General features: G+C 37.5%; 2 protein-coding genes across 5 annotated transcripts in view; both read left to right on the top strand.

Moving 5' to 3' along the window:
* The window catches only part of si:ch211-200p22.4 (phosphatidylinositol-binding clathrin assembly protein), a 76,743-nt gene extending 67,824 nt beyond the window's left edge, over positions 1-8,919 (top strand). For 3 of the 4 annotated variants that reach the window (XM_054601908.1, XM_054601906.1, XM_054601905.1), the window contains 3 exons: positions 2,197-2,253; positions 2,738-2,914; positions 4,003-8,919. In XM_054601908.1, coding sequence (XP_054457883.1) covers positions 2,197-2,253; positions 2,738-2,914; positions 4,003-4,017 — 249 coding nt within the window. In that variant the 3' untranslated portion in view covers positions 4,018-8,919. The remainder of the gene's footprint in view (positions 1-2,196; positions 2,254-2,737; positions 2,915-4,002) is intronic. The other variant, XM_054601907.1, reaches the window with a different exon arrangement.
* Positions 8,920-12,487: 3,568 nt separating this feature from the next.
* On the top strand, positions 12,488-19,403 carry zgc:92429 (uncharacterized protein LOC445063 homolog). Its single transcript, XM_054601689.1, has 11 exons — positions 12,488-12,630; positions 13,449-13,498; positions 13,610-13,666; positions 14,455-14,609; positions 14,942-15,045; positions 15,259-15,311; positions 16,447-16,517; positions 16,947-17,049; positions 17,516-17,635; positions 18,421-18,483; positions 18,653-19,403. Exons 1-11 carry the CDS (start codon positions 12,567-12,569, stop codon positions 19,091-19,093), a joined length of 1,281 nt encoding a protein of 426 aa, XP_054457664.1. The 5' UTR covers positions 12,488-12,566; the 3' UTR covers positions 19,094-19,403.
* Positions 19,404-21,534: the final 2,131 nt, after the last annotated feature.

The raw sequence follows: 21,534 nt of genomic DNA, 5'->3' as shown, positions 1-21,534 counted from the left end.
GTTAAATCTTTAATCAGTGTTTCAAATAACAAGTGTGCTACTAAGTGAGCGATTAACGTATCTGACGGATACGATTCATGTCTGTTGACGTGTTTTTTCTTACCTGTCTGGCTTCCGGCCGGCTCTGCTGCTAGAAGAGATCAGATTGATCAATGGTTATGATCAGCTTTCACAGCCTGCTCCCCGGAGGCGGCAATTAAAAGCGGACGATCTGATCAATCACGTCGAGTACAACCTGAGATCAGTTCACCCGAGCCGACTAGAAACATTTTACTTTAGATCTCTAAGCAGAGAATCACTTCTCATCCCCCCCTCTTAAAGCTTGGCTTTTAATGTGTTTTACAAGTTTACATTTTTAACATTTGTTAAACAAAATGCTTAACTAGCATATGTTATAATAAAATGTCATTATTAAAGCTTCATTATCTAAAAATATCTTTACAATGTACAATTACAGCACCAGAAGTCGGTATTTAAAAAGCTAGAGTTAGAGAGAGTTAGAAAATTACTTAAAAAGCACAATTTCAGTTATTGAATATATTGTAATCCTGTGAATATGTGGAAAAAAATACTGCATGAAGTGAGTTAAATGTCCCAGATATGATGCGCATATTTTTAGATTCAGAGTTACTCAAACTCCTGATGTCCTCCACAAACAAAGTCAAATAATCCGCCTGGAAATCATTTGCCTAAATGGAAACAAATATGAGCTAAATAATAACGTTTTCTACTCTGTACTGTTCGTAAAGCTTGTTTTTACTCAAAGCAACAAACTATGGACACCTAATTCATCTAAAATACAGTAAGCTACAGTTATATTGCGACTCTTAAACCATATAATCAACATTGATTTAAGCTACTGTAACCGACTGAACTGATACATGACAGTTTTTAACTGTAATCAAAGAGTTTTGAGCTAAAACAATTATATAATAATGTAAGACCAGACTTAAAGATCAACCTGCGCATTTGTTGAAAGCATCGACTAAGGCGTCATCACATAAGTAGCATTTAAAAGAAGTGTAGTTTTATTATATCAAGTAAAAACCCACATTTGTATTGCCTAAAATAATGTAATCCATCATTTAAGGTGAGACTGTGAATGTAATGCATGATTTCACACAGTTTAATGGAAACACTGTCCCTTTTTTTTTCCCCCACTGATGTGCACCGTTTCATACTCCAGCTGGAGTGTTTCAACTTTGTCAGAGTGGAAGTACGTTTTAATACCTCTGCAATGATTGAGGAGTTATGAAGAAAATGTTAAGAAAAAATTCCCCCGGTTGTCTCATTTACAATGATGGATTAGGGTCTGTGAAGGCAGCAGCGTGTTTCTGCAAGCTGTTATTTTATAATGGGGGTTTTTGAAAACAGTGGGAGACGGCGACTTCCGGGTGAGCCGGGCGACTCACAGCGGAGAAAACTGTTTCAACTTCTGACTGCTGCAAAAACTGAACAATTATAGGTGTAAAAAAAAATACTGAAAGATCTGCAAATGCTTGCAGGTATTCCCAAATCCCCCGCTGAGAAACGCATCTCCTTATTTGTTATGTTTTAAAAGAAGTTGTCAGTTTTTCCTCTGCGATGTGTGAGAATTTCTGCAGGCGACATCTGTTAATATGAATCCTCCTGTGTGTGTGTGTGTTTCCACACTGCATGAGACACCCCTGCACTGCATCTTTCTAATCTTACAAAATCGATGCATCTACTGCAGCAGAAATCCACAACGTTTTTGATGAGGATGTGTTCGAGGGGTTGTTTTAAAAAACGACGGCTACAAATCGCCCGTCACGTTTGAATTCGAGATTTGATTTGTGAAGTGCGGAGGGGTTGCGGCTTTAACGCTGTCCTATTGAGCCACCCCCCTTTTTCTAAAGCGGTGGTAATGATTGCTCCCAGCGGGATTCCACTAAGTACCTCTGCAGCATGCCGTATATTGTAGCACTCCTAATGTAAATACTTTATCAGCATTACGTGTATATTCTCCTTTTGGGCACATTACGCTGTGTGTTGTGTTCAGATGTGTCTAATAGAGACAGATGAGACATTTTGTCAGGGCTAAAGTTGTCTCCATGTTCTGGTGTTTATACAAGTTATTTATTGCTATAGCAACCGCAGTAGTTTTCAGCCATAAAATGTGTGTTTTACTGCCACCTCTGCTTTAAGTTGACTCCTGCGTTCTGCTTTTCCGTCCAGGCTCCAGCTCCCATGGCTTTTCCCATGACCACACCGCAAGTGCCTGTGTATGGAATGGTGAGTGTGCACCAAAAAAAGCATGCCATTCGGCTGAAACCAAGTATTTTTATTATTTATTCACGTGTAGATTTTTGTCCTTGATATGTTTATTTATCATTTAATGTGTAAAATGTCAGAAAATAGCAAGAAAAATCAGGTTCTCAGAGTCTAAATGTCAAATTTTTGTCCGACCAACTGTCCAAAACTAAAAGATATGTTAAGTTTAAGCTTCTACGCAAAACTTCTCATGTTTTAGAAAGCTAGTGTTTGGGCTTTTTTGCTCAATATTTTTATTCAAATAATTAGTTGATTATCAATGTGTTTTCTTAAATCTTTCGAGTAATTGCTTTAGTTTTTATGCAACTTTCACTTGAGTGTTTCCTGTGTCTTCTCTCTCGATCTACCTGTTCCTTCCTTTCTCTGTTTTCATCCCTGTTTTTCTGACTCTTTTGTTTTTTATGTCCCATATCTCTCCATCTCACCCCCCCTCTTCTCTCTCCAGGTCGCTCCCCAGATGGGTCAGATGGGCGGTGTACCCGTGATGGCTCCTCAGCCGATGATGTACAACCAGCCTGTCCTCAGACCCACCAACCCTTTCGCACCGATGCCCGGAGCCCAGGTCAGCTATCCTGTACTCGTGCATTCATACGCACAGAACGACTGCTTTGCAAATGAAAAGGTGTTTAATAGTGAAGTGTAATAAAAACCTGTTGATGTAACATGTTGTTTCTTTGTGTGTGTACTTAAATACGTTTACTAGTGAACCCTGGAGTTTGTTTTCTTATAACTCTTATAAGGTCATGTTTGCTAATTCATGCAATAATATGACTTTACAAGGACCTTCTTTTTTTATTAATGTAATTTGGCATGACTGATTATGTGATCATTTGTTATGGTTGATTTAAAAACAACCCAGGTAGGTTGGTGAGTAAATGTAATGATGTAGTTATTAGTTACAAAGATGTATGGCTTATATATTTATTTATATATTTCTTGATTTATTAAATATATTTTAATATTCATGTATTTCTCGATTTATATATATATTTATTTCTCAATTTATTTTATTTATTTATATATTTATTTATTTCTCAATTTAGTTCTCAATTTATTTATTTATTTATTTCTCAATTTATTTATATTTATTTATAGATTTATTTATTTATATATATAGATTTATTTCCCGATTTATTTCTCATTTATTTATTTATTTCTCAATTTATTTATATATAGATTTATTTCTCGAATTTATTTATATATAGATTTATTTCAATTTATTTATTTATCAATTTATTTATATTATTTTCTCAATTTATTTATATATATATTTATTTATATTTATTTATATATAGATTTATTTCTCAATTTATTTATATATAGATTTATTCTCAAGTTATTTATATATAGATTTATTCCTCGAGTTATTTATATATATTATTTATTATTTATATTATATTTATTTTCAATTTATTTATATATAGATTTATTTCCCGATTTATTTATATATATTTATATATAGATTTAGTTCTCGATTTATTTATATATACATTTATTTATATAGTTTTTATTATTTATAGGGTTTACTTATTATAACTTAACTGTTTGAATACTTATTTAATTTTAATTGTGTAAAGCTGTGTATTAATCTGTTTTTAGTTATATGTGTTTGTGTATTCTTTGTTGGTGTGAGTCAATTAAATGCATTAGTAAAAGGATCAAAATAAACTATTTTCTTCTATTTTCTCCTCTCTTTTTCTGTCCATTCAGATGCAGTTTATGTAATCCAGTCAGGGGGAAGCAGAGTGCCAAAAGCGACAAACAAACAAACAAACAAACAAACAGCAGAAGAAAACACACCAGAGGAGCGATCTGAAGGACGGAGGAATGATTTAATCGAGCTAAAACGACTGAGAAACAGACAGAAGACGAGATAAACAACCGACACCAAAAAAAACATTGGAAAGAGGAGGAGAATATGACCGAGCAGAGGATGGAGGGATGGTGGTGGTTGTTGTCTGAAACAACTCCTTGCATTTGTGTACGTGTGTGAGTGTGTAGCCTCTTTCTGTTATATTGTCCAATTTGTGTTTTAAATCATATCGATGGAGTGATGCTTCAGGAGAGGGAATAAGGATGAGAGAGAGAAAGGTTGGAGGAGGAGGAGGCGATTGAGGAAATCCTACCTCCTCTGACTGCTGTGAGAGGCTCTGCTGCAGAATTAGCTTTATTTCATACTGGTGCTAATTTCTGTCCTCTCCGGGTTACCGTCCGCCTGCAACGGCAATTTGGGAAAAACCCAGGAGAGGACAACCGTTTAAGAGTGTGCGTGGAAGTATGTGTGCTTTTGCAGAAGTTGTTTCAGACCATTCCTCCTCTCCATCCCCCTTTTGTTCGCTGTCCGTGTCCACGAAATGTTTCCGATCAGCGAGAGATCTTCTCAAGCGTGTTTCCCGTCATTTGTCCCGCTCTGTTGGGGATATCTTTGTATTTTTTCGACCTGTTTTTTCTTCTGCAGCCTCTCCTGAATGTTATCGAGGCTTGTACAGCAACCATTTGTTAATAATAGCATTTTTGTTGTTGTTGTTGTTGTTGTTGTTATGGGGTTTTTAAGCTTAAGTCTTTGTTACTCATACTGCGTTGATTTCTTCTCCTAAAGCTACAGATACACACAGAGATATTTGGGGGTTAGCGGTGCAACGGCGTGCTAGCACGGCGCAAAGTCATCTGAAATTGTCTGTGAACCAAAAAGTCCTAAAGCCGGGTCACACCAGAGAGAGGTGAAGCGAAATTCATCCGTTCATCGTTGAAAAAACATGGTTTTAAAAGCACGGCTACTCCCAAGACTGCTGCAGCTCGAGAGCTAAATGCTAACAGGCTACTTTCTCTCTATTTTCTCTGCATTGCGTTGTTCCCCTGACATTTTTATCCTCTGAATGATTGATCATTTAATTCACTAATCCGTTGTTATCGTTAGCTGCCTGTTAGCTCCTGGTTGTCCTGTGTGTATCCGTCCCTCTTGTCCTCATCAGCTCACCAACCAGATCCAGACGTCACAGGCCTCTAAATTAAGAGTCCTTTTATTTTTTATTAGGTTCACCCTATTGGCAGATCCACATAATGTGCCGATGATTGAAGACAGCAGCACTGAGTGACTGATTTAAATGTTACTGAATTAATTAGAATTCACTTTAAATTGCACTGAATCAAAGTGAGTGGTTTTTGGCTCCAGCCCTCTCTCCGATGCTCCAGGAAACATTTTGGGGATATAAAAATGTGGAGGTTGTGGGGGCGATTCCTCAGCCAAAGCGTCCGTTACCATGAGTTTGACTGTTGGTATATACGTGTGTGTGCGTAATGCATTTTTTTTTAAAAAGTGTGTGTTCATGTGCGTGCTTACACATGTTATGTGTACGTTTAATTTTTTTCCATTGAGGGCTAATGTTCTGAGGGTCGAATTGTGTCAAATTTTCGAAGCCAAATTTGAGCCAGCGAGTTTGACACAAAAAAATGTTGCTTTGTTATTGTTTTTTTTAAAATCAAAAACAATGTTTTTTGTTGCAAAATGCACATGCAAAAATTTTGCACTGAAGTGACTATCCTGCCGCAAGTAGAGCTGCTGCCGGGCGTGAACAGAAAGTCGAGGAGGAGAATCGGGAAGTTTGTAGTAAATCGTTTGAGGGTTTTACAATAACAGGTTTGTTCTAATCTACCAGCCACTTTTGGTAGGCGACTAACAAAAACACAAAGTTTTTCCTGCCATTCTAACAGCGAACTTGAAAACCTTTTTTTGTAGTCTCATCGCCATCCCAAAGTCCAGCGTCCACATCCTGTAGAATCTCGCCTCAACTCTGTCTAGTTGTTCTATCTCTAGAATGCTTTTTTTAGCCTGCTTCGTCACTGTTTGGTGTAGATATGTAAAAAAAAAAAAAACAATAATAGTAGTATTAATAACCAGTTTCTGTCTAGTTCGTCTGCTCCCACCCATCGCTGTTGGATAGATGTCGCTCTTAGACGCTTCTTGTCGCGGTCTTGTGTTAGCTTAGCCTCTCCTCATAGTATCCTGCTTTTATAGAAGAAGTTTTCCCACCTTGTCCTCTCCTCTGCCGGCGTCTAGTAACTATAGCTCTATTATCTCTCTCTCGGTGTGTCTCTTGTCTTTTTTAGCTGTAGACGAAACCTTTTTTTCGAGAGGCTTTCGTGGTTTCGCTTTGAGCCCGCTCTCTTTTCTTCTCGCTGCTAGCATCGCTACGGTGTGTGGTTAGATAAGGTCCTTGCCTTTTTGTTTTGTTTCCCCCCCGTTTCGACAACATCGGCCATCTTTCCTTCTCGTTATGATGTCAGCAGCCTACAAACATGTCTCTAAATTCTAGTTGTGACAAATGGGAGACTTCTTTTGTTGGCTAAATGAGGGAAAAGTAAGGTATTTGTAGTCAGATTTGGGAATGCTAGTTGGTTTTAGCATCTGTTAGCTCAACTAGCTACGTATGAAGTTTATTCAATAGGAGTAAAATGTAGCAAGGGAATCCACGTATCAATGGGACGAATAAAAGTTCAGTTCTAAGCCCTGATTGTAAGAAAACATGCAGGTTTTCTTTTGTTTTTGTGTCCGGCCAAAACGTCTTCGAAACACTTGAACGTTAAAGTTGCTTTCTAGTATTTCTGTTGTCCCCGAAAGCAAAACCCCCATCTGGCTTCCCACTCGGACCCCTTTTCTTAATGTCCGTCTGTGCTTCGGCACCAGACGTGAGCTGTGATCACGGCTCTATATTTTCACCGGGACATCTGTCTCACCGTCTCTAATCTGGTGCTGATGAATCGGCACTTCAGAAAAAGAGAGAACGCCGTTAACCATCCGTGGCGCCGATCCAGAATCGGATCATCGCCGCCCCCCTGGATCTTAAAAAAACAATGAATCATGTCGGGGTTTAAACGCAGAGAATGATCATTCCTGATGTTTTGTAATTGTTTCTTCAGAATACAAAAATGGGTCCGCTTGACTGGACGTCTAAATCTACATTTTGTGTTCTTCTTGGTCACATATTTTTGCTTTTTTTCTTTCCGTTTTTTTCTGAAAACCTTAAATTTCTCTGCATGGAATCCAGTCCTGCCTGTTGCGATGAGATTGTCTTTGTCTGTTGTGTCTCAAGTGGTTTTCAAAAATGGTCAAAATGTTTGTGGGATAAAAGAGAGAGAGCGAGGAGTTTTTTTTGAGTCTCCTAAATGTTACTTTTGGCTCCTCTCCTTGATGTAACTGGCGGTAATTATCACAGCTTTATCATGTTAGGTCATTTGTTTTAATGGTTTTCATCCAGATAACGGGGGTTTTAGCCGAGCATGCAGGCTCTTTTTTTTTTTCAGCTGGGAGTTTACACCATTTTCTTTGGTCTCTTTTTTTATGTCTGCTACAAAACCTGGGATCAGACCCGACAACCTCGTCACTAAGTTCCTCTCCGATATATTGTTTTTTTAACAAGCTGCTACCACCTCTCTCTGCGTTGTTGTAGCATGAATCCAGGTGGAGAAGGGTGAACGTTGATGTCATGTTTTAAAACAAATGTCTGTTTCTCTGCTAAGGCCAAGTGTATCAAACATTCGGAGCTCCTCTCTCTCTTTGGCGAGCCATCTCTCTTTCTCTTTGCGGGGTCGGTGAGTGCATGGTTGTGTCGTTGTTTGTTAACCCCCCCCCCCCCCCCACCCTAAGAAAAAGCATGATATGAAAGTGATGGTGGTGATGATGAATTTAAATCCCCTGTTTTAACACTCGCCGTCCACGTCAGGGATCCGACCGATGTTTCTTTACGCTGACGATAATCGAGCCTCTGTAGCAAAAGAAAGAAACTTTTTTTGTGTGTGTGTGTGTGTGTGGGTGTTACTACACTCGCAGCACAGATTTGTCCTCGGTTGACGGCGCCATCTGCAGGTCGCTGCACTCATAAAACCCCACAAAAATGAAAACGAACGATAAAACAAAAAGAGAGAGAGAGAGAGAGGCTGTTTTAACGGATTAAATCCCCTTCGTTTTTTGTCAAGTGAGTCGGTGTGTCGAGTCCAAAAGAATCTCTTGTGCACGTTCTGTTTTTTCTACATCTGTGTTTTTTGGTAAGAACCCTCGGATTGCTGCCTCACTATTCTGTATATAAAGAAACGCACCACACACACACACACACACACACACACACACACACACACACACACACACACACACACAGAGCTTAAACACACACTCATAATCTGCAACCGCGTTATATTTTCATTTTATTTTTCTGAACGATAAAGATATTATTTGCAGCCGTGTAAAGGTTTGATTCCTCCTCAGTGGGGACGGATAAACGGACGGCTGCAGACCTCCCTGTACATCAGGATCAGCCATGAATTCTCAATGATGCCAAATGTTTTTTTTTGAGCAGAGTAAATCTTTTGATCTGTCTCCCTCTCTTTCTCCCCCTCTCTCTTCTCTGTCTCTCCCTCCTTTCCCCCCCCATCTCTTTGTACATTTTTTTTCTATTTATTTAAAGCAGAAATATATGGATTGTATCAAGCATGGAAAGGCAAACAAAAATGTTACAGTTGACAACAAAAAAAAAAAAAAAATCACAGGCTTTTATTTTACAGCAGTATATTTGTTTATTCTAGGGATCTGTTTTCTCTCTCCTTTTTTTGGAAGAAATAAAAAGTCATTTTCCATTCCTAAACTGATTTGTCTGTTTTTGTTTCTAGTTTAGAAGTCTACAAACCTTTAAAAGGCCTTAAAATGTCAAAGTGTGTCTTATTACTTTTATTGCATCTTTGTTTAGCAAGATTTCAAATGTATATTTCACCAGTTTTATGTTTTACTACAAATTAATTTTGAATTTGACAGGGTCCTGGATAAAATGGACTGCTTTACATTCTTAATTCAGCCTGCAAGAACCAGTCGGCCTCTATGCAGCTCCATGCAGGGGTTAAAAATGCCTTGCTCAAGGGCGCTTTGATGGTGCTAGTTGAAGGAGGAGAGTGTTTTATGAATGTACTTCACACAGGGGTCTTAAATCAGAGTTTAAGACACAAAACAAACCAATATTTAATTGATGTTATTATCAGAAGAGGGAAATTATTTGCGTCAAAACAAAGTAATTGATACTGAAATTGTTGGTGTTGGCAGAACATCTCAAGATCTCTGAGAACAAGCAAAATAATTGAATATATAGAAATATACATCAGTATGTAGATTTGTTTGTATAATAAGTGCTTGAACAACAGACAATGTATGACAGTCTGGCATTGGGCCAATGATGGTCTACATTTTTGAATCAACACGTAAAAAAATCTATTTATTTATAGAATTGATGATACACAACTGGAATGCTAATAAACCAAATTACATTGATATTTTATATATTTTAAGGTTGCTTTTGCACAGATTTCTGTAAAGTTTGTCATTATTGTTAGTTGATTGTGACGCTTACTGATCATTATCGAAATCTCAGCAAGAAAGCTAAAAGTATTTTTCCCTTAATATCTATTAATATTACTATTCCTTTGAGTTTGAGTAACATATAGTACATTTGTTGTTGTTTTTTTAATCTTTTAAGTTAAGTTTGCTGTTCAAAATAGTTACTAAATCTTATTATGACTGTTACTGACATATTCAATAACCGGCAAAACATTTCTGTTTGCGTTAAAAGCACAAAGAAACAAAAAACGTATGTAGGCAAAATATCGGTCGCTGCTTAAAAACACTGGTGTTATTAAAATGAGACGTATAAAAGTGACAAAAATACTAAATATCTTTCCCAAAACTTGCTGTGAATTATTCCTCTTAAAGAGCATTTCTTCCACTTTAATATTTATAGCTCCTATTTCATTTAACTCGAGTGTGTTTATCAGCAGTGAAGGCTCATGTGTAGCAGAAGAGTGTTTTTCAAAGCTTGTTTTCTGTAGTTTGGATCCTTAATATCCATCATTTCAGGCACAGTGACGAATCATCCTGATGGGACTGCAGGTGGTTCAACAATAAATTACTCACTAAAGATAAACCGCTGCTGTTTGTCAGCTCTGTACGTTTATAGATATATATTTCCCACTGAGAAGCATTTAATGGAAAAACACTGAAATAGGATCAAATAAATTACTCCTGGCATCTGTGAGAGAGTCTTGACGTGATTGAAGAACAAATGTGCGCAAACAGTTTCATTATTCAGAGCTCAGTGGGAGTCGGGAGGTGGGAACCTGTTTATTTTTTAATCCCTCACCGTGGGAGAGCTGGAGTTACGGGGAAATACAGGTTTATGTGTTTACAGGTGTGGAAGGAAAAACATGGAAAACAGTCATTACACAGTGGGAGTGATGGTAATTGTATGTTTCAGTTATATGTTTTCTCACCGTTATAGAGAATATAACTTTACAGATGTGTTCTGTTTACTCCCTTTGTTCTAAGGATCTAAATAATTCATTATTATTAATAATAAATCGCCCCAAAAATACGTAATTCATTATGTACTTTGCGAATATCTGTGTTTTCCCTCTTCATAAATCAGTAAAAACTGATGGGAAACAATAACAGACTTGTACGTTTTTTGCATCATAGTTATATATTTTGTAAACTTTATTATGAGGTTTTCAGCTGCACATGTCTGTCTTCTCCTCCACCCAACAACAACAATAAATAAGAATTAAATGAGATGACAGATGCGAAACAAAGACGTGAAGAACTTAACTCTTAATTAAGTCTGTGTGTTTGGACTTTACAGATGTTTTTCTTGCATGTTTAGAACACAGTATTTATTTTAAAGTCTTTTATAGGCTGCTTAAAAATGGACCTTTATAGCAGATGACCTGCCTCTGACTGCATTCCCCAGCAATGTTCTTGTAGTCAGAATTTTTTTTATTTGCTTTGTCTGTAAACTTGCAACACATTCTCAGTCCCACTCGTCACATACCGGCGCTCTGTCAGACCCCTCGGCGTCACATTCTGATGCACAATAGAAGTAAACTCTTGATTAACTGGGTGGATTCAAACACTTGATTAGGTTTAGGAAAAAACATCATGGTTGGGCTTCAAATATCTAGAAAAACTAAGTGAACGACGTAACGTAAGTACAGAAAAACACAAACATCCCTAACATGACTTCAAAACAACACCGGTCTCCTGATTGAAAGTCCTGTGTAAGTAAAAACATGTTTTCATCTTTTTAACACGTCCTCACTCTCCTGATGCATCTTCTCTTATAGAGTCTCCTAAAAACACTGATGGGTTTACGTTGTAGTTGCTTCAAAGCCTTGTGCCATCAGACAAAGCGGATGTATTTGACGTCCTGCTGGAACCTGAGTCGTGTGTCGGGGTCACGGAGGGAACAAGAGAAACAAGAACTTTTTCTTTTTGTGGTGTGCAAATGATTTTATAAGAGCCTGGTCGAAAATAACCCTTCAGCAGATCTTTGTGAGTTTGTTGCTGTGCAGCTTTCATGGAAATACACACAGATGGAATGTTTCTCACTTTTTCTAAATTCAAGGTCACTCAAAGAAGTTTGAAGTTGAATAAATATAATATAAGTTATTTTTCCTCTGCTGTAACACGTAGTGACGGGTCATTTTTGACACAGTATGCCCTTGTCAGCGTGGCCAAAAGTATGTAGACATATTTTTGTTCCATTTGAGGGGAGTCTGAGTTTAGAGAAGAGACAATGCATTTCTGCTCCAAAACCAGGTCCATAAGAAAAAGGTTTTCCCCAGTTTGGTGTTGAAGCTCTTGACTGGTCTTCCCTCAAACTCATCCAGCACATGCTGCTGATGAACCGAGGATTTAGCAGTTATAGCAGCATATTAATGTCCAATCTTTTTGAGTGAGATGTCCAACTAGAGCAACATATTTCAGCTCTCATATTCAGGGTTTTTTCCTAAAAATACTCCCTACATTTTTGCACCGCAAATGCAGGAATTCAAACGTTTAACAGGTGAAATAAGCGAAGCAGCTTTTTGTCCTTTTGACAGAGGATCCAGAGAGAGAAAGTGACAGAAGCCCAGAAGTTGTCGGTGCTGTTGTGACAGCCGACGCTCACCAGCAGGAACGTCAACCCCCACCTTCAGATAAGTTTTGACAGCTGTAAATGGAGGAAGGGAGGAGAGGAGGGAGCTGCTATTTATATCTTTCATTCAGCCAAAGAGAGAAAAAGACCCCCTCTCTTTCTTTCTGCTCTCTCCAGAACACGATCACCCCTTTCTGGATCTTTCCTCTCGGGCCTGTTTTGTAGAAACTTCTGGAGGTATCAAAAAAACTGAGAAAAAGCGAGGGGTGAGAGGAAGATCTCCGAACAGACACAAGAAGAGTGAAGAAGAAAATCACAGCAGCCAACATGGCTCTGCTTTGCTACAACAAAGGCTGTGGGCTGAAGTTTGACGCTGCCAAGAACAAGGAGGGTAAGAGCTGTCTAGTTCTGCATCTGCACTTTAAATTTAAATATTTAGTCCAGTCTGAGTTTGTTGGCTGGATTAATACTGAAATGAAGCCTCAGTGGAGGTCACTCTGTGTAGGAACAGTGAAACAAAAGGCCTTGAAGTAAGCATGTAAGCGTGTTCCTACAGTGACAGGAGGTGCTTTTATTAGATGAGGTTTAATTAAACATTGAATTAAACAAATTCAAACTCTGCAACACCTGCAAGCTGAAATAAGGACCTCCATTAACAGTACATCAGTCTGAGATTGGGTTTGTCTGCTTTTATTTTGAAATGACATTCTTGTGACCACATTTATTGGTGTTTGTCAGTCTAAATATAGTAATTAAAGCAAAAAAAATGTGGGTTTAAATTGGAGAAATGGGTTACAAAAAGACAAAATACACACAGTATGCAAGTGAGCATGGATCAATGTGGGTGTTTAAGCTTTTACTTGACACAATAAATGGAAATGAAACCAGATTTATGGCTTTGATTAAAAAACAAAATATGACAAACGTTGGTTTGTTTGACATCAAATTAGTTCTCGTACGTTAAAGGACACGTGTGAAGAATGAGGACGTTATCTTTCTAGCAACCGACTTCCTTTTATGGGACGCTCCCTCTCAACTGCAGTGACCCGCTGAGCAGCTGGTGTGTGTGTGTGTGTGTGTGTGTGTGTGTGTGTGTGTGTGTGTGTGTGTGTGTGTGTGTGTGTGTGTGTGTGTGTGTGTGTGTGTGTGTGTGTGTGTGTGTGTGTGTGTCTAAATACAGACTGACTCTTTCCTTTTTTCCTCCAAAAGACTCCTGTGTCTTCCATCCAGGTGTCCCCATCTTCCACGATGCCCTGAAGGTAAAAAAATAAAACAAAAGTCAACAAATTTTATTTAACTTGAGGGGGTTTTCAAAATAAAAAAAGTCACATTGTTTGTTTGTTTGTGTGTTTGTGTGTTTCGTTCTCCAGGGTTGGTCCTGCTGCAGGAAAAGGACGACGGACTTCTCAGAGTTTCTCTCCATTAAGGTAAAAACAATAACAGCTCAGGGTCAATAATCTGCTGTTTGGTCGGAGAACAGCTTCTGTCAGGTTATTTTATGTAATGATATAGCAATAAAATGTGAAATAAATATATTCAGAATCAAGTGGAAGTAAAACTTAGTACTGTAAAAAGCAGTGGAAATAAATAAGTACATTTATAATTACACTTTTGAGGTACTTAAGTTTTTCCATTTTCTGCTACTTTATACTTCCACTTCTCTACATTTCAGATAAAGAATCTTGTACCTTTTACTCCACTTTATTTATTTGACACCTTTAGTTACTTGGCAGATGAGATTAATTAAACAAAATTGTATTATCAGTTTCAAAAGACTAAATGACCTTAAATGAACAAGCTACCCAACAGTTTATAACTCCATCTTATTATGCTGCAATTAATGATTTTGTGCAAAAATACAGTCCAATATTCATCTTAAATCAAAACGAGGACCGTGGATTTTATCCCCGTTTAGACTTTTTACATTAAAAGCATATTAGGGATGTATGAATTATATAAAAAACTTTTTAATATGATCACCTGCCTTGAATTTTAGGACTGACTTAGACAAATATTAGTGCAGATACATAGTGAGGTACCATATGGTGCATTCTCCTCCACGGAGGATCATAAAGGACACCACAACCAACATTAACTTCCCACGAAAAGATAATTAAAATGTGCACTTTCAGATTCATTGCAGACTGAAGTGACCTCTCTCTCTCTCTCTCTCTCTCTCTCTCTCTCTCTCTTTCTCTTTTCTCTCCTCACCCAGGGCTGCACCCGAGGGCGCCACAGCGACCAGAAGCCCGAGGAGCCTCTGCGTCCGGAGGTGTCGTCAGATAAAGGCGAGGTGAAGCAAACCAACGGAGGAGAGATAATCTACCGGGGACCCAAATCTGCTGAGACGCTGCAGAAAGAGAGGCCCAGGTGTGTGTGTGTGTGTGTGTGTGTGTGTGTGTGTGTGTGTGTGTGTGTGTGTGTGTGTGTGTGTGTGTGTGTGTGTGTGTGTGTGTGTGTTATCTATTTTGCATGAGATAACTGGAAAGTATATTTTAGCACACACACATTCATGCAGCTGTAGTTATCAGAGGTCTGAATGAGGTCGCCTTCAACATCCATGGAATAAATCATTCAGTGGATAACAACATCAGTCCTGAAGCCTCTGATGAAGCCTCTGTGTGCATCTGAGCTTGTGTTTTCATTTTGTTGGTGTGTGTGTGTTAACATGAAAGTGTGTGTGTGTGTGTTTTTATCTGCAGTTCAGACGAGCCCATGACCAAACTGCCCCACAAAGTGTCTGCGTCGCTGGCTCAGGTGCTGGAGAAGCTGGACCTCAGCATGAAAGCTGAGGAAGAGAAGAAAGGTCAGTGTCATCGTGGTTCAGGAGAGGTTCAGTTAGTTGCAATCTGTAGCCTCACCACTAGATGCCGCCGAATTCTTACAAACTGCACCTTTAACAAAACAAAACTTCAAGTGGAGACAAACTGACTTGATAAAAAAAAAAAAAGTTTTGCAGTGATTTCTTTATCTCACCCCTCTTCTTCTTCTCTTTCCCGTTGTCTCTCTCTTCTGACAGAGGGCGAGGCCGTCATAGCCGGGACCAGATGCAAGAACGCAGGATGCAAAGCAGTGGGTGTCTTTTGGTTTTTATTGTTTGTTATTTGTTCTTCTGAGAGTCTGTGTTTGTGTTTGTAGGCAACTTCCGTGGCCCAAAATAGTCGAATATCTGACATCAGCAAAAGAAAACAAATTCATCATCCACACACACACACACACACACACACACACACACACACACACACACACACACACACACACACACACACACACACACACACACACACACACACACACACACACACACACAGAAGCAAAAGCTGCTTAGTAGCTTCAGTTCAACATTCCTGTACTTCAGTGTTGTAAAGCTTATTAACGGCTCCATCTAGTGGACAAAACAGGTAACAACTACAATACCTGTATACTGTCCAAAAATATGTATTCTTATGACTTCAGTCCATAAATAGACAATAATCAGTTTAATTTACACAAGTACTGCACTTAAATGCAAATATTAGACACTTGTTCTCTAGTTAGTTTTATTTGCACTACTATGCAACTACTTTATACTTCTACTCCACCACATTTTTGAAGTAATTACTGCAATATTTACCCAAATAATGCTAATTGACAGCTATTGTTATTAGTTACTTTGCAGATTAAGAATTTTAAATACAAAACATATGACCATCTCATAAAACAATGATGCTTTGTTGCATCTTAAACAACCCAACATGATGTGGAAATTCCACCTCCTACAGCTTTAACATTAAAATGCTGCTTGCTTGTTAATATTAGTGATATTATGGTAATATAACAATGAAATGCTTTTACTTTCAATACTTTTTTATAAATGATAGTAAGTCAATTTTCAAAACTTTTAATTGCAAAAGTGTTTATGTTTGAAAAATTGTGCCAAAACTTAATTATTTCTCTATAACAGCACATATTATCATGATAAATTGGATATGATTAAATTAGCAACAATCAAAGTTTATGTTCAGAGAAAAAATAAGTTAATGTAGTATATTTATGTGCTTTAACACTTCATGAGGAAACATTCAAATTAAAATAAGATTCAGAAAACGTATTTTGTGAAAACAGACGACCTTATCATGTGTCCGATGACCAAACGCATGAAGGAAAAACCCTATAATCTGTTCCACGTTATTGATCGTGACCATCAGCATTGTGTTTGTGTCTTCAGGTCTACCAAGGCCCGGAGACGGACACGGAGGTCTGCAGCCATCACCCCGGAGCCCCCGTCTTCCACGAAGGGTGAGACACAAAGACACTTCTTTACTCCGGATATTACAAAAGGCATTATGCACTATATATAAAAAACATATTATCATACTCCTATTATCATATTGCAATCTTTGTTTGCACAACACTCTTTTCAAACCATAATTACAGCGTTTCTACAAAGAGGAAATGTGAAGTAAACAAAACTGAAGGCCATGTAACACAAAAGCTAAAATCAGACAATTAATTAAAGATCAAAACAAATCCACTTCATTTGAAACAGACGTTGGAAGTTAATTAAACTGCAGCTGCTCTTTGAATTGCATGAAAAAAAAAAGAGCATAACTCTCGTTTATGGAGCCCTTGAGCAAGGCAATTCTCCATATCTCTTATTGTTCTCAGGTAAAACTGCTGCTTATTGAATTTGTATCATTATATAATCTTTTTTTTTTTTCTGTGTAGGTATAAGTACTGGAACTGCTGCTGCATAAAGACAATAGATTTCAACGCTTTCCTCGACCAGAAAGGCTGCTCCACGGGGAAACACCGCTGGGTCCCAAAGCAGGTACATGCTCCACCTGGGAGGGGAACAAACATGATTGACAGGTGGGACAAAAGGTCACGGATCGAGGTTAACAAGAAATTTAGCTGGAAATGACACTGAAAGCTCTACATTTAAAATCAGCCCTTTTTTTGTATGAGGACTGGTGTGCACAGCTTGTTTCTTCCTTCTGGTTTGTTCTTTTCTTTTGGGTGATTTTTGATCAGAAAACAGACAAAAACACACAAACTGGGAGATGAATAAATATAGTGAATTAAACCTTTTGATATAAGTCACATGTCATGAAACATCAGATCAGATTCATGCAGTCTCTGATGCTGTAATGAGGGTTTTGTGTCACTCCTAATTATTCAGTACACATTAACTGGGCTCTTAGATGTCCTTGCAGCACTGGTTTGCTGTGATCATTAAAATGAGGTATTCCTGCTGTCACTGAGGCTGATTTGTATCACTGTGTGTGTGTTTGCAGGACAAGAAGAAGGTGGCTTGTCGATACGACTGGCACCAGACGGGAAATAATGTCGTCGTAACGATTTACGCCAAGAACGCAAACCCACAACTGTCGTCCATAGAGGCCAACCGGACAGTGGTGAGTGGTTTACACACACCGTCACACACACATGCATTGGTAAACTCTATATTCAATGCCAGTGGTGGAAAGCAACTAAGTACATTTACTGAAGTATTGTACTTAAATTCAAATATGAAGCTTACTGAGTGTCTCCATTTTCTGCTACTCTTTATCTACTTTTACTTTTTGAATTTAGATGTAAATACTCTGTTTTTTACTTTATAAATATATATTTAGTCTGCTTTAAAAGTTTGACAATGCACACATTTATGCATTAATTAATAATAACGTCACCTCGTTATTGCTTATTCTCCAATTTTTTTGTACTTAAGTTCAAGTTGGAAGTTTACTTCACTTGAGTATCTCCAATTTCTGCTACTTTCTATCTACGTTTACAATTCAGATGTAAATATTGTGTTTTTGACTCTATGAATATATATTTAGTCTGCTTTAAAAGGTTTTATGCATTAAATAATAATAACATTATCTTGTTCTTGCCAATTCTCTTTTTCTACAATTTTTATGTACTTAAGTTCAAGAGGGAGACACTCAAGTGAAGTAAACTTCTGCTACTTTCCCTTTTCTGCTTATTTCTATCTACTTTTACTTTTACAATTCAGACGTAAATATTGTGTTTTTTTACTATATAAATATATATTTAGTTCAATTCAATTCAGTTTATTTTGTATAAATCACAAATTACAAATATTTAGTCTGCTTTAAAAGATCAATGCATTAATTTATGTCTTAAATAATAATAACTTCACCTTATTGTCTTTTTCTCATTTCTTTATGCTCTTTAGCTCTCATGTCAAATACAGTTTGCGAACGATAAGGTTTTCAAGAGAGAATTCCACTTCTGGGGTGTAAGTACTTTCTACTAATTACTTCTAAATTCTTCTGCCAGCGGGGTGAGATTAGCTCAGTGTGTGCAGTTATCTGATCCCACTGGCAGACTTTGTGAATGCTGAATATAAAGCAAACTTCCATCTTCCACATTAAACCCTTACTTTTGATTTATTTTGATACCTTCAGGTGGTCAATGTGAAGCAGAGCTCGGTCAACATGGTCCCGTCCAAAGTGGAGATCACCCTCAGCAAGGCCGACCAGGTGGCCTGGGGCAAACTGGAGGATCCCAACTACAAACCTGATCCGGAGCCCGCAGAGGAGTCCTTCACGGAAACCACAGAGTCGTACCCGAACCAATACGACATCGACGACGACGACATCAGCGACTCGGACGAGGAGTGGGCCTACGACACGCGGCACAATAAAACGCAGGAGGAAAAGGACAAGGACGAGCAGAAGAAGAAGCAAGAGGAAGAGACGCTAAAAATAAAGACAAAGGAGGTGGAGGAGGAGATGAAGAAGGCGATGGAGGAGAGGCAGAAAGCGGAGGAGGCGAGGAAGCAGCTGGAGGAGCAGAGAAGGCAGGAGGAAGAAGGAGGATATGAAGACATGCCAGAGCTCGAGTAACACCTCTGAAAAAACAAGCTGAAGATTGGCTTTATTTTGCATAAGCGAGGTAGAAGAAAGCTTCATTGTTTTTGTTATGTTTATTTGAGAAATAATAAGTCTTTTGTTGCTACAAATCCAAATGCAATGTGGTACTTTGCAGCCGCTTTTCCAACTTGGAAATTTAAGGGGTTGATTCTCTTCTAGATTAAAGTTACTCACATCTATACTAGACAAACCAAGATACTCTATATCCTTATATTTCATTTAATTAGGATAGTGAGTTTTGTCCTTTTAAAATGTAGATATTCTCAACTGGATGTGACTTCAATACAAGAAATAAAAACTCTGTGTACAATTTTTCTACGTGTAAATTTCTTTCTTTTTGATGTCAATGTCTAAAAGTAACAAAGAATCAACATAGATAAATGTATGGGTCAGTGCTATAGTATGTCCAATGTATGTAGTGTCATAGTATTTCAACCCATAACATTTTTGGGGGGATTATGTCGAAAAATGACAGGAAAAAAGTTGTATTATAGTAGCAGAAGGAAACAATAGTGCTAATGCGTAGATTTAAAGCACAAAGTTCTCGAATTTCACACAAAAGTCATAGTACAGTATGTCGCAAACAGGAAAAAGTGTCGAAAAAATTGTAGTAGATTGTAGTATGAATGTCAAAAAGTTCATTAAAAGAGTCATAGTATATAGTATGTCGAAAAAAGTCATAGTACAGTATGTCGAAAAAAACTTATAGTATAGTATGTTGAAAAAGTAATAGTATTGTATGTTGGAAACATTGGAGTATGTTGAAGTATGAATGTCGAAAAGGTCATAAAAGAGTCATAGTATAGGATGTTGAAAAAAGTTATAGTATAGAAAAACAAAAATCACAGGATAATCTTTTGTAAAGAGTCATTGTATGTCAAAAATGTCAAAAACAAGATTCAACTACAGACCAAAATACAGACCAAAATAAACCAATCAGAATTGGTTTTATTATCTCAAAACATACAAAAAGACAAGACAAAATCATAAGGTGAGCGGCAGCAAGTTCAGCATTCCCCGAACCAGAGGCCTCTCCCTGCTGCTGCTGACTCAGGAGCTGTTAACCTCTTCCTTTCCAATCCACGGGCACCTCGAAAGCAAAGCAGAACACCTGGGAAGAGCTTATAGAGAAGGAAGAAAGGGTCATGAGCACAGGGAACATATACAGCTGAAACAGTATAGTATGGAGAAAAAGTTGAAAAAAGTCATAGTATTGTATGTCGAAAAAAATCATAGTATAGTATGTTGAATAAAGTAATACTATTGTATGTTGAATAAATTCATAGTATTGTATGTCAAAAAAATTCATAGTATTGTATGTCGAAAAAAATTCATAGTATAGTATGTTGAATAAAATCATAGTATTGTATGTTGAATCGAAAAAATTCATAGTATTGTATGTTGAATAAAATCATAGTATTGTATGTCGAATAAAATCATAGTATTGTATGTCGAAAAAAGGTTTAGTATTGTATGTCGAATAAATTCATAGTATTGTATGTCGAATAAAATCATAGTATTGTATGTCGAAAAAAGACAAAAAATCACAGTATAGTATTTCACATAAATGTCAATTTTCTCTTTCAGTTAGACTGTCCTCTAGTTCACTTAACTTAAATCTTTAGGTGCCAAAGACACTGGATCTTGTTATTCTTTCAGAATTATAATGCTTGAAATCGTGAAATTATTTTCTCTTAAAATGTGAACATACATGTGAACATCAGTTACTTCATACAACAATCAGTTTTTATATCTAAATTTCAGTTTTTTCACGTGTCTTTCTAAAACTGAAGTAAACTCAACACAGGGAAATGGTTGGATAAATGCTATAAAGACCTCATCAATTATAAATCTAAATCATTGTAACATTTAAAAGCCCAATGAGTCATATGATAATCCATCGGTGTTGTAAGCTGCCTCCGTAAACAAAACAGTTCGCCTTCCGTTTATGAGTCATGCTGAAATGATATTTCTACTCGTGTTTTTCATAAATAAAAGCCTTTTGTTTATCAGTCTTTCTTTGGCCGTAGTAAAGCAGGTCAGTGAGTAATAGTGTAGGTTGTGTTTGCAGATAGAGGACACAGTAAGTGAGCTCACAAGCTGTTAGTTCCACCAGAAAACCAAATATTGAGATTGTAGTCTTCAGCACCTCAGTATGCTTCAAATGAATACTTAATATTTAATACTTCTTCTCCAGTAAACGTCGGAGGCAAATATTAAACGTTATTCTTCTACATTTGTCTGATAGCTTTAGTTACTTTTCAGATAACGATTTTTGTAACGTCTTCAAAAAAGCATGATTGTGTGCTTTGTCGTGTTGAGAGGGATTGAAAAGGCTCCACGATTTACCTTTCGACATGTTTGAAACATACTGAGGCCTTTTCTCATCGCTCCACCTGCACAACAAACAAAAA

Source organism: Anoplopoma fimbria, chromosome 7 (assembly GCF_027596085.1).
Source record: "Anoplopoma fimbria isolate UVic2021 breed Golden Eagle Sablefish chromosome 7, Afim_UVic_2022, whole genome shotgun sequence".
In the NCBI taxonomy this organism is placed as follows: domain Eukaryota; kingdom Metazoa; phylum Chordata; class Actinopteri; order Perciformes; family Anoplopomatidae; genus Anoplopoma; species Anoplopoma fimbria.
This window is presented reverse-complemented; position numbering and strand designations above follow the sequence as displayed.

Coding starts and splice junctions, on each gene's coding strand:
- zgc:92429 (XM_054601689.1), top strand. CDS start 12,567: ATGGCTCTGCTTTGCTACAACAAAGGCTGTGGGCTGAAGTTTGACGCT. Junction 15,312..16,446: donor AGAACGCAGGATGCAAAGCA/GTGGGTGTCTTT, acceptor TTGTGTCTTCAG/GTCTACCAAGGCCCGGAGAC. Junction 16,518..16,946: donor GCCCCCGTCTTCCACGAAGG/GTGAGACACAAA, acceptor TTTTCTGTGTAG/GTATAAGTACTGGAACTGCT.